At 39.0% G+C, this 12,680-nt stretch overlaps 1 protein-coding gene and 1 long non-coding RNA gene across 3 annotated transcripts; both read right to left on the bottom strand.

The window, feature by feature from the left end:
- Nucleotides 1–4,732: 4,732 nt before the first annotated feature.
- LOC110908935 lies at nt 4,733–8,953 on the bottom strand. Of its 2 annotated transcripts, none has more exons than XR_002575040.2 (3): nt 8,545–8,953; nt 8,078–8,462; nt 4,733–7,147 (listed from the first exon to the last, which is right to left on the bottom strand). It is a non-coding gene; the product is annotated as an uncharacterized LOC110908935 (long non-coding RNA). The 2 variants fall into 2 exon arrangements; XR_002575039.2 differs by having other exon boundaries at nt 8,078–8,430.
- Nucleotides 8,954–11,106: 2,153 nt separating this feature from the next.
- LOC110907097 (uncharacterized mitochondrial protein AtMg00810-like) lies at nt 11,107–11,601 on the bottom strand. The gene has a single exon (XM_022152129.1). The coding sequence runs from the start codon at nt 11,599–11,601 to the stop codon at nt 11,107–11,109; it is 495 nt and encodes a 164-aa protein (XP_022007821.1).
- Between the last annotated feature and the right edge of the window lie 1,079 nt (nt 11,602–12,680).

The following is a 12,680-nucleotide window of genomic DNA, read 5'->3' as shown; positions in this document are numbered from 1 at the left end:
CTAAAGGTCTTCGTCGTCACTTGTGCGGTCAAACGACCTACATCGACATTACACGGTTCGCCAGAATTTAAAAAGGAAACTATACGATTTGAATCGGCACCGCATGGTTCGTCGGAATCAAAACAGAAACTCTACGTTTTGAATCCACCGCACGGTTCGTCGGAAATTAGAACGGAAACTGTATGATTTGAATCGGAATCTCTGTAATGAGTGTTAGATCTAAAGTCATCTTCATTACGAGTGTTAGATTTAAGCAGGCCTAAACAAATTTTCATTAATGATTAATATGATGAGTTGAATTATAAAGTTACACTGTCTATTCATGGCTTATTTAAGCCTTCAATCTATGAACAAGGAGTATCGCCAACGGATATTAATTAGGTATTTTATTTTTTGTCCACAATTGTTTTATATAATTTCACAATTTATTTTACATGAAAATCTTTACTTTTATTAAGTTAGAGTTTAAAAAGAAATTACATTTCAGACTCTGAACTTGTGAAATTTCATAAAAAAAAATTTCATCAAACGGTTGTTTCTAACTCAGTTAGGCATTTGGATGAAAATGACAAAAAGATACAAACGTGAGGGACTATTTGGTAAAAAAAAAGTCATTTTGGATGAAAATGGCAAACATGCCCAAACCTCAGGGACGATTTTAGCAATTAACTCTTTTTAATTATGTGTAAAACATTGTTTATTCATAAAAAAAAACTAATGAATACATTGTTTGTCAAGCAACATATGGATATAATATCAATATGTCCATATCTGTACCATATTTAATCAAGTCATCATGTAACATAAGCAACTTAGGTTAATAATTGATTTGTGAGTAAAATGCAATTTGTATCCCAATGGTTTATGGGTGCGATCAACTTGAGTCCCCTTAATTTTAGGGTGGGGGGTATGGTTTCGGGGACTCAATCGGGGAAGTGGAGTCACCGCGGTGATGAATGGTTTCGGTGATTGGGTATTGGGTGAACAAAATCGGTGTATAATCACCGATGTGATTGATGAGAAAGGTGTGCCCATTTTTGACCGTTGCATTTTTTTTTTTGACCGTTGCTTATTTTTTTAACCGTTGCATATTGTACATTGCATAAATTTTTTTGACCATTGCATATTTTATATAAAACCCACAATTTTTCAATCAATTTAAAACACACAACTCTTTTAAAAATCTCTCTTTCTACACCCACAAACACCATGGATAAACAAAACAAAGGTGAACACAAGAAAAAAAGGTTCCGCTAGCCGAGGATCGAATTCAAGAAAAAAAGTTTCACAAACGAGACAAGGTGATTTTAGAGGTCCGAGTGCACCGGTTCAAACCTCCTACGGATATTCATCAACCTCTCAACCTCAATTTTTTTACCCCCAAACTTCACAACCAACTTTTTTTAGCACCCAACCTAATTTTCCACCACAAATATTTTCACACCCAAGCTTCACAACCGAGTTCGATCCATTTGCATTTAGGACCCCGCCAATTCAATCACCAAGAGAGAATGTCGAGCGCCCACTTCCTATCTACGATGAAGACCAAGATTTAGAGGTTGTCCCCGAAACACAACATTTGGATGTAGACAGTGGCGAGGACAAAGAAGAACATGAGGATGAAGACGATGATATTGGTGAAGCAAGTGAGCCGAAACAAAAGGGAGTCAAGGCGGAGCGTCAAACTTGGACGAAAAAACATGAAGAGGCCTTAGCCAAGGCATGAGTTCATTGTTCTTTAAACAAGAAACAAGGAAACCACCAAAAAAGGGACAGTTTTTGGAAAAAAGTTCTTGACCATTATAACGAAACGGTCGGCGGAAGTACTCAAACAGTTCATCAAGTACGTTCAAAATGGATGCCTATATTGACTAAGATAAACCACTTCAACGGTCTTTGGCATCAAGCGGTAATATTTTATTTGAACATTTAAAAAATATTTTCCATAACATTGTTTATGTTAAATTTTTTTATATTTGTTATCTATGTAGGATCGTATTCGTGGTAGTGGGTGTAGCGACCTCGACGTCATGCATAGGGCTTTAAGTGATTTCAAACCCAAATATCCGAGTGGTTTTCAACATATTGAGGCATGAGAGGTCGTTCGTAAACATGACAAATGGGCACCGGTACCATTATTGGGTGAAGGTAGTGGAAGTTCGGGACAAAAAAAGAAAGTCGTCCGATTCGGATAACTACAATACGGGTACACCGGGAACTGAGTTCAATAGCGATATACCGGACATAAACGTAGACCCCTCATCAACAAGACAAAAAAAGAAAGAAAAGAGGCCCGCAACATCATCAAACGATAGCCAAGAGGCCCTCAACGAGAAGCTCGCGCAATACACTCTTACGAAAGAAGAAAAAAAAAGCACGGGCGATAGAGTTGACGAATATAAGAAAGAAACGCGAGGAAGACACCATAGCGTTAGTGGCGGAACAACGCGAGACGGTGAAACAACTTATGTATGATCGGGATTTGAAGACATTTACTGAGCCACACGACCATGCTCCACCCGAGATTTTGCCGTTTATTCTGTCGAGGAAATGAGATATCGCAAAAAAAATATAATTGGCCATGCAATTTCTAAATATTAGGTTTATTATGGTTTAATTTTTTAGTTTTAAATGTAATGTGTTTTTTTTTAATTAAAACTACTTTTATTTAGTTTAAAATATGTTTTATTTATTTATGCATAGTTTATAATTTCTAGAAAATAAAAAATGTATAATTCAAACACCCTAGAGTAATTAACCATACCTAGTGATTGAGTGCAAAATGAGAATGCAATGAGGAGTTGACATGACATAATATTATTAGGTAGAGAATTACTCAATCACACTAGAGTGATTAACCATACCCCCACCCTTATGTTATAGCTTATGTATTAAACTAAAAAAAAGTTACAGGTAAACCCTAATAGCACCCAAGTGCTCAATATATATAAAAAAAAAAAAAAAAAAAAAAAAACTACTTTATTCAAATACCATACTATACGTTTTGATACAATTCACCATACAATTTCATCCTGGATTTTACAGAACGGTGGTGAATGATGAAAAGGGTGTGATGTATATGATTAAAGACAAATGAGCATGCTCCCTTCTCTTTCCTTTCTTTCTTTTGAACAATGATTCTTAAATATGTGAAATTAGTAAAAGAAAATCTCCGCAATTAACTATAAGACTAAGACAATATATTTCGAATTTATTCAATTAATTAACGGTTCTCAGAAATTAATCTATGGATATCACAAGACATCGATAGCTCTAAAGAACATCAAAAGTTACATGCATTTTTATTTGAATTTAACCATATATATATTAAATGGACAAAAAAGTTGCCTATGATACCTATATTTCATTAAAGGAAGTGTGTATTTTGTTCAGGAGTCACAATCTCCATAGGTACTTAAAATCAAGAAGCTTGTGGATGAATATAATGCAAATAAAGTAACGGCACGTGAATTTGTCATGTATAAATGAATTCGTTTCTCCCTTAAATTTTTTATTGAAAGTTTTAAATTAATCTTATATGATGATATATGAAATTTAGCCTAAGAACTCTTATGTAGAAAAATGAATGGATTCCGGTTCACGGCCACCGAGAAATGGATGGAGCAATGTGCCAATTAGATCTTATCTCACAAACAAGGGAGAGTACAATTGTGATAGTTGAAAAGACTATAGTAGTTGCTTGCTTGATATGATGCAATGTAGTTAAAATACAAACTAAATTGGGCGTTCACTTCGGTTTTGCATGATTTAAGAACTTACTGATAGAGTTTATTATTCAATCGATGATCCCTTTCTTCTCATTCCTTGATAATATATACATACATTATGAGATCAATTAGGATCCCCTAAGAATGGAAACAATAATCACAGTATTATACAAAGGGAATATACAAGGAATATGCTATAATATTCTATTACACCCCCGCAGTCGAAGCCGGAGGTGATCAAATGCTGAGACTGGAGTGGAAGTCTTCAAAGAGGATGCGAGGTAAGCCTTTAGTAAAGATATCTGCTATTTGGTAGCGCGATGGGACATGTAAGACACGGACTTGTCCTCGTTGAACCTGTTCCCGAACGAAGTGGATGTCAAGCTCAATGTGTTTGGTGCGCTGGTGTTGAAGTGGGTTCCCTGTTAGATGTATAGCACTGATGTTGTCACAGTAGATGATAGTGGCTTTGGTGGGTGGACGATGAAGTTCGAGAAGTAGATTTTGAAGCCAGCATATTTCAGCAACTACATTGGCCACTCCCCGGTATTCGGCCTCAGCACTACTGGAGCGTGAGATAGTCGGCTGACGTTTAGAGGACCAGGAAATGAGATTATCCCCGAAGTAAACACAATAGTAGAGGTGTACAAACCGGTTTTTTTAGTAACCGAAACCGGTTATTAACCGGACCGGTTTTTTTGGCCCAAAAAAAACCGGTTTTTCAATAACGGATTACGGTTTTTAACCGGTTTTAAGGGTGAAAATGTGTAACCGGTCCTAACCGGTTGAAAAAAAAACGGTTTTTTATGTTCAAATTAACCGGTTATAAAACCGATTTATAGAAACCGAAAAAAAAAACGGTAAAAAAACCGGTCCTGCAGAATTGTTCACAGAATGTTTGTTTTGCTGTTTTTTGTTGTTTTGCTGTTTCTACCAGTTTTTTTTTAAATTTAATTTCTTAGATAAAAACTTAACAATGAAAGTATAAAAAGTTAAAACATTCATTAAGTCTCGTAACAAACGGTTTTACATAATAATGAAAATACAAACGATAAACGTAACAAACGATAAACGGTTTTACATAAACTTAAAATATTAATCCGCAAGAAGGTCTACTAATATATATATATTTTTTTAGTGGAACTACAATATTGAGAAGCCTCGTTTAATCTTCTTCGGCCGAACCCGAACCCGAACTATTGCGTAGGAATTCATCTAATTCGGCTTCTTCGTCGGTCATTGGGGTTGTCAATTCGGCTTCGACCTCGTCCTCGTAAACTTCTTCTTCGTAATCTAATTCTTCCTCGAGTGAACGTTTGTCTTGAACTCTCTCCACCGCATCCAAGTAATCTTTTAAGCAAATCGACATCTCAACCGCCTTAGGTGTTAGTCGAGTCCTCCTTATCGAAATCACCCTACCACTAATAGAAAAAACACTTTCCGAAGCTACCGTGGAAGCTTGGACCGTTAGTAAATGTCGGGCCATTGTGGCTAAGATCGGAAATTGATCTTCCTTACTTTTCCACCAAGCCAACAAATCAAAAATTTTAAAGTCTTCTGAACTCATCATTTGTAGAAAGTTCGACCCACCATACCGACCGAGTTCACTACTACTAGTGTTACCACGATGCATTTGACTTGACTCATCATACAATTGGTTATAAACATACAAATCTTGATCTTCCATACTTGAACCTTCACCGAAAGCGGCGTTTCTCATTGACTCGTGAATGTGTGACGAGGTTGAACCATATGTTTTTACATAAACATCAAACAATTTTGAAAGTTAATCGTTGAAACGAGATTTTGCGACTTCACCAAAGTTTGGTTCTTGAGTGGTGTTTAAATTCAATTGGTGTGCAATTTTTTCAATCAAAGACCCGGTTCCAAAAATATTAAAACAAGGGTTTAGAGCGGCGGCACAAGTGAAAACCGCCGGTAGTTCTTTAAAATATTTTCTTAATTTTTCCTTCATTGTATCTGCCATGTCACAATATGGTCTACCTCTAACCTGTCACACCCCGAAATTATCAGAGCTGGCGTGACTGGACTGGTATCTTCATTGCACAACAGAAGCAAAATAAGATAAGACTTCTAGAAATTGAACGCCCACTAAGTACTCGACTCCACATGGTTCTCCTATTCCAACCGTGCCTTGGCTTTGAAAAGCAACCTGAGAAAGAAACATGCGAAAAATCAACATAAATTTCATAGTTTGTTTGTAAAAGATTTGAAATAAATCTTTTGAGTTGTGAAAGATTTGAAATAAATCTTTGGAATAACCGGTTTTTGAAATAGTATTGAGAAAACGAATCAAAAATCATTTTCTTGCCCAGTTATATGAAGACTTTGCATTTGTAACGATCTATGATCGTAAAACCATGTATTTGTAATTATGTATAACCGTCAATGCCCACCCTGACTTTGACTCTATGCCCGTATAATCCTATACTTTGAATTTGTATAAAACATGGTTTTTATTTTGTATAAATCAAGCATTTTGTAAGCGTGTACGATAAAAATCCCTGGTATGTAGCAAATAAGGAAAAAGAGATCACCAATGGTTTGCAAGGCCATTAATATGTGTGAAGTGCAAGTAGGAAGACTCAAACCTAGCGGATTTATGCGTTGGGCACAAAGTCACCCCGAGGTCCGTTATGCTGGGCCTGGGGCTGGGCTCGCTACACCCAGATAGATCTACCGCTCCTGTCCCTCGGTCCTACCCTGAGGATTAATGGCCTCAAGTTTCCGCCTACCCAATCACATGATCTAAGTAGTAAACCTCCTTACGCTAACCATACCATGTAAAAAGTATTCGTAATTACTGTAACATATATTCCACCCCAGCCACCCTGGCTGAACCTCCCCAGCCACCCTGACTGAACCTCCCCAGCCACCCTGGCTGAACCTTCCCAGCCACCCTGACTGAACCTCCCCAGCCACCTTGGCTGAACCTTCCCAGCCACCCTGACTGAACCTCCCCAGCCACCCTGACTGAACCTCCCCAGCCACTAAGGCTGACTCCTTAGTTATGAAAAATCATTCACATTTCGAAAATAAGCATTTGTTTTGTAAAAACCGGTATGTTCAGTATAAACCTTTCGTAAATCATTTGAGTTCCTCGAAATCCATTCGTGATATGATTTAGAAATACGAGTTTTGCGTTTGTTCAAAACTTTGTATGTCCTTGCAAAACGTGCTTGTCTAAAAATATCCAGTCTTTGTTTGTTGAAAACTTTGTATGTCTTGAAAAAAAAAACGTGCATGTCTTTACACCCCGAAAACATTTACAAAAATGTAAAACAGTAAAAAGTGGGGGTTATGAACTCGCCTGAATATTCCTGTGCAAAGCTAGCTAAATACGACTTTGTGATGTCGTTCCCAAGACGTGGCTCGCTAGCGTGCATTCTACAATATCCCTAACACGGAATATCTAATAAGTTTCTAAATAAGGCAGTAACTAAACTACGTGTCATCGAGCTCTACCGAATCGTTAATCGAACGATTCGACGGTAAGTTATTAACTTAACGAAAATGATTAAGTTATACTTGTTTAGTTTCACTTAATGTCGTTAATAATCCATAAGTCTTGAAAAGACTTGATTCTCGCGAGATTTAAAATAAATAAATATTTATATAGAAATATATAAATATGTCGTTGTAATTGCGTTAGCCATCTCGAGAAGTCGTATGTGTATAAAAGAATATTTATACGAAAATAGTATATGACAAACTCGTATTATATATCGCGTTTGATATTTGAAGTAAATATGTAAACCATATTTACTTTGTAAGACGAATAAGAGTCGTTGGAACTTTGAAATAAGGAAATAAATTATATTCATCCTCATAAAAGAAGCCGTGTTATTCGATTGTTAAAATAAATATAAAATATATTTATTTTTATAAAACGTTTTCGTGTTATACGAAAATTTGAAATAAATGTAAACTACATTTATTTTTATAAAATAGTTGTCGTAAATAATTTCGAATCGTCGCTTTCGTGATGTTGTGAAATGCCGTTGAAAGTAATATACACCTGTATTTTGTTTTATAAAAATCATTTGTAGTCGATCGGTTCTGCTTCATTTTATTAATAAAACGTAATTATTTTACGGATTTTCTCGAAAAACGGGCAGAGTTTCCTCTGTTTTTGGACGCCCCGACAACACAAGTTGTCGTTACTTTTATAAAAAATCAATCAATAATCAATATATAAAATAAATATATAAGATTTCGTTGAATGTAAAGATATAAACTTCATTTTTAGTCGATCGGTTGGAGCTCGTTTCACTAAAATAACGAAAACTATATAAGTAATGAACTAAATCGTGCCGTAAAATCTTTACCCATCTTCGTGTCGTTTTCGTTGACTGCCTTAATTTGCTATGTTGACCGGGTTTGACCGAGTCTCACCGAGTTGACTCGGTGAGTTGACCGAGTCGACACCCGAACCCAAAACCTGACCCGAACGATCTGTTAACCACAGTTGACCGAACCCGGATGTTGACTGAGTTTGCTTTCCGACCCGAACCTAGTTAACTCGGTTTAACCGAGTTGACTCGAACCAAAACCCGAAGCTTGAAACGGAACCCGACTGTCTCGTGCTTGACCTGAAACGCCACCACGGCCGTCAGCCGGCCCCACCACCGCCGTCGGCTCTCCGCCGTCACCGGATCCCACCAAAGTCGTCGACCACCACCTGAAACGAGCACAACCCGCAACCAACCCCATCTATAATGAGCCAAGACTAAACCAAACCGAACACCCGAAAAAATATAAGGAAAAACGAACAGGAACCGGTCGGAATACTCACCGGAATTTCGCCGGAAGATAGAAAGTCTTGAAAACTTGCAGAATAGTCCCTAATGGCCCGATTTAAACATGCACGGAAGAAAAAGTTTAAAACGTGATCGCCGGAATCTTGACCGGAACTTCGCCGGAGTTGCGCGTGAGCCCAAATGGCTCAGATTCTTCGAAAACGAGCACCGCCATCATGTCAGGGACGTTTGATTTAGTGGGGGTAGGGTGTCGGATCGGAAAAAGGCTCGCCGGAAAAGTCATCGCCGCCGCCGCAGCCATCACCGGCCACCGCACACGGTGGTCGGCCGCCGTGTTTCTCGCCGGAGCATTGTCGTCGCCGGACTTCTTGACCGGCCGGCTAGTTCTAGAGAGGGAAAGTTGAGAGAGAAAGGGTGAGAGGAGTGAGAGTATGTGTGTGTGTTATGGTGTGTAGTGTGTGTAGGAACCCTTATATAGCTAGGGTTTTGTGGGCTTGGGCCCAAGGCCCACAAACCCGTTTCTAGCGTTTCGCGTGGCCCGATCTCGCTTTTGAAACCTGTTTTCGCACCCGATCGTCATGGAAGTATCGTAGAGCATAATTTTAATACTAAAATGCGTAAATTGGGGTCGGTAGACATTCGTGCTTGTTCGTTGCTTATGGTACAAATTCGTGAAAATTTCGTAGAAGACCCCGTCCACTATTTAAATACGTTTTTCGATCCGATTTCACCGTAATCACTAAAATTTAATTTCGAAGCTGGAATTTATCGTAAAGATTTAATATTTGTCGGCGTTGTCAGTATTCTGTACGGTTTCGATCCGTCGTCGCTTATCACTCAGCAGATTTTTCCGTAAACCACCGTTCGCGCATTGTAAAGTCGTATAGACGTTCCTGGCACTCCAAAGGCCTAATTAAGTTAATTTGCATCTTAAACACTATTCATTATAGCGTTAATCACCTGTTAATCGTGAAATTAAGAGACATAAATCACCGGGTTGTCACATAACCGACAACTCGTTTACTTTCAAACACATTTTAAACAAATTGTGAAGTACCAATGAACTTGTTGGATAATAAACCCCCGATAAAGTCTTTGTTGATGTTTTGAAAACTTGAAGCACTTGTGTAACCGTTTCAATAGCATCCTAACCCGATGGGTGGTAAGGCGAACACTTTCCACGACTAGCCAAAAGGTTATGAAATTCTATTAAATTTTCCTTTTGCAAAATAGCTTTTTCAAACATAATGCAAGTCGAGTTCCACCTACGAGCAACGTCCCAATTGGGTCCTAAGCATATTCGACCCGCTTCCTTACAAGTTTTAATATATTTTGAATGTCTTTGCGTGTTACTAAATATACTTCGTAACATTCTTTTGAAAGCTTCTTTTTGTGTTTCAATAACCCTTAAACCGACTTGAACGGCCAAATTTATGATGTGTGCAACATCGGCTATGGAAAAAAGTACCCTCACAAATCGAATTGTATTTTAATTTTAAACGCATTACCGCGCTCGTGTTGTTTGAGGCGTTACCAAAAGATAATGAAAAAACTTTATTTTCCAATTTGTATGTTGTAATACATTTGTCGATTACTTTATATATAGCTTCACCGGTGTGAGGGTAATCGAATAATTTAAACAAAATCATGCGTTTCATCATTTGCCACGTCGCCGGTTCAATCCAATGGGCGGTGACACAAATATACGAATCGGGTGAACCGTGCGGTGCGAACCAAACGTCGCTAGTCAAGTTAACACCGGTTTCTAATTTTTCAAAATAAGAAATTAATTATATTTTAGCTTTTTTTCTACAATTTTAAACAATCCCTCCTAAGCGTAGCACGACTTACATGGGTGTATCGTGGTTGGAGAGTTCGTTGAACCATCTTTGTATAGCGTTGGTTGTCGAAGTGGTTGAACGACAAACTTTCTTGGATTACAAACTTCGCCATTTCATCGCTAACCATATTGAAATTGTTGTTAAAAATATTAGCGCCATCACTTGCCATGGAAGCTTGACCACCAACGTGTTGTTGTTTCAACGCCTTGCAAAACGGTTTTTCGATGTGTTGCTTCAACGTGGAGTTTGCGGTTTCGGCGTAAAAACCTTGACAATGATGACAACGCGCTTTTCTTTTACCGTTGGTCATCTCGCACAAATCAAAATATGACCAAACCTCGGGGTTGCGTTTCGTTGGAACAACACGAATCACCGTTTCGGTTGTAGACTCGCCAACATTGACCGAATCATGGGCACTAGACGTTGCCATAGCGTTTTGAGAGTTATCGAACAAGAATGAGGGACTTTTTTAGAGTTTTTGAAGATTCTCAAGTGTTGTGAATGAAATCTAAACACACACAACCCTTTTATACTAGCTGGAGATGAGTTTTAGGCAAAAAAAAAAACAAAAAAACGGGCAGATTCTGATCCAAACGGTCATATTACCGTTATTATCGCTGGGCATTTTTAACCGGTTTTTTTGAACGTTAACAGTTAACCGGTTTTTTATATTATTCGATTAATAACCGGTTTTAAAAAAAAAACGGTTTTATAACCGGACCGACCAAAAAAATATGTAACCGATGTATAACCGGTCTAACCGGTTACAAAAAAACCGGTTTTTTTAATAACCGATTTCGGTTTTTTTCCGGTTTCGAATGCGTAATCAGTTTTTTTGTACACCTCTATACAATAGCCACTGGTGGAACGTCGAGTGTCGGGACATCCAGCCCAGTCGGCATCCGTGTATGCCAGAAGAGTAGGGTCTTTGTGATTTCCTAGTGTAAGACCGAAGGTGATCGTGCCCTGAATGTATCTTATGATCCGTTTTAGAGCCTTCCAATGGTTAGTCTTTGGAGCGTGCATGTGCATACAAACCTGTTGAACTGCATAGCTGATATCTAGCCGAGTAAATGTTAAGTATTGTAAAGCACCTGCGAGACTTCTGTAGAGAGTCGGATCTGGGAAATCCATGCCAGCATGAGCACTGAGCTTAGAATTTGTGTCCACTGGAGTGGCAACGGGTTTGCAAAAAGTCATACCCGCACGTTCAATAATGTCGGTTGCATAGGTCTGCTGGGAGAGGAACATAGAGTCCTGGTTGCGGGTGACTGATATCCCGAGAAAGAAACTTCAGGGCCCAAGGTCTTTCACGACGAACTCCTTAGATAGATAAGACATGAGACTGTCTCGCAGCTCTGTGGATGATGTAACAAGTAGAATGTCATCCACATAAAGAAGAAGATAGGCGGTGTGGCTATTGTTGTGTAGTATGAACAAGGACACATCACAACGACTCTGTATAAACCCCAAGGTGAGAACGTAATCAGTGAGACGTTGATACCAGGCACGGGGAGCTTGTTTGAGCCCATATAAAGACTTTTTTAGTAGGCACACATGATCGGGATACTGAGTGCTACAAAAACCCATAGGCTGATGCATGTATACTGTCTCGTTTAGATTCCCATGAAGAAAAGCATTAGTTACATCCAATTGGTGAACCTGCCATGAGTTAGAGAGAGCAATGGATAAAACTGTGCGGATGGTGGCTGGTTTTACCACCAGGCTGAAAGTATCCCCACAATCAACCCCAACCTGCTGTGAGCGCCCATCACAAACTAACCGGGCCTTGTAACGCTCAAGAGTGCCATCAGACCTGAACTTGTGTTTAAATAACCACATACTTCGAATGATGTTCATATGAGGGGTGCGTGGCACTATGTCCCAAGCATTATTTTTAATAAGTGCATGAAACTCGTTAGTCATGGCGTTCCGCCATGCCGGTGCGGACAAGGAGGTGTAGGTTGTGGAGTTGGCGGATGTTGGGCTTGAGTGGTTGATTGGGCGGGGGAAAGAGGTTGGGTCGTGGGGTTGGGTTGGGTCGTAGGGGTAAGGTGGGCCGATGGGTGAGGTATAGTAGGTTCGGCAAGGGGTGTTTGGTCCGAGGTATGTGGGCCGGATGGATGGACTGTGGGCCAAAGGTGAGCGGGGAAGGGAATGTTTAGGAATTCATAGGTGGGAGATGGTGTGGTGGTTTTAATGGCCGCAAATGGGAAAGTGGATTCGTCAAACTAGACATGACGAGAGATGGTCATTTGTTTTGTTTGTAGGTTGTAACATTTATAGCCACGGTGTGAAGTAGGGTAAACAAGAAAGACACATGGGTAGGA

This window comes from Helianthus annuus, chromosome 14, assembly GCF_002127325.2.
Source record: "Helianthus annuus cultivar XRQ/B chromosome 14, HanXRQr2.0-SUNRISE, whole genome shotgun sequence".
Lineage (NCBI taxonomy): Eukaryota > Viridiplantae > Streptophyta > Magnoliopsida > Asterales > Asteraceae > Helianthus > Helianthus annuus.
Note: the sequence above shows the minus strand (reverse complement) of the source record. Positions and strands in the feature narration are given on the sequence as shown.

Excerpts from the sequence above, each read along its gene's own strand:
- LOC110907097 (XM_022152129.1), bottom strand. The coding sequence starts at position 11,601 with ATGTTCCTCTCCCAGCAGACCTATGCAACCGACATTATTGAACGTGCG.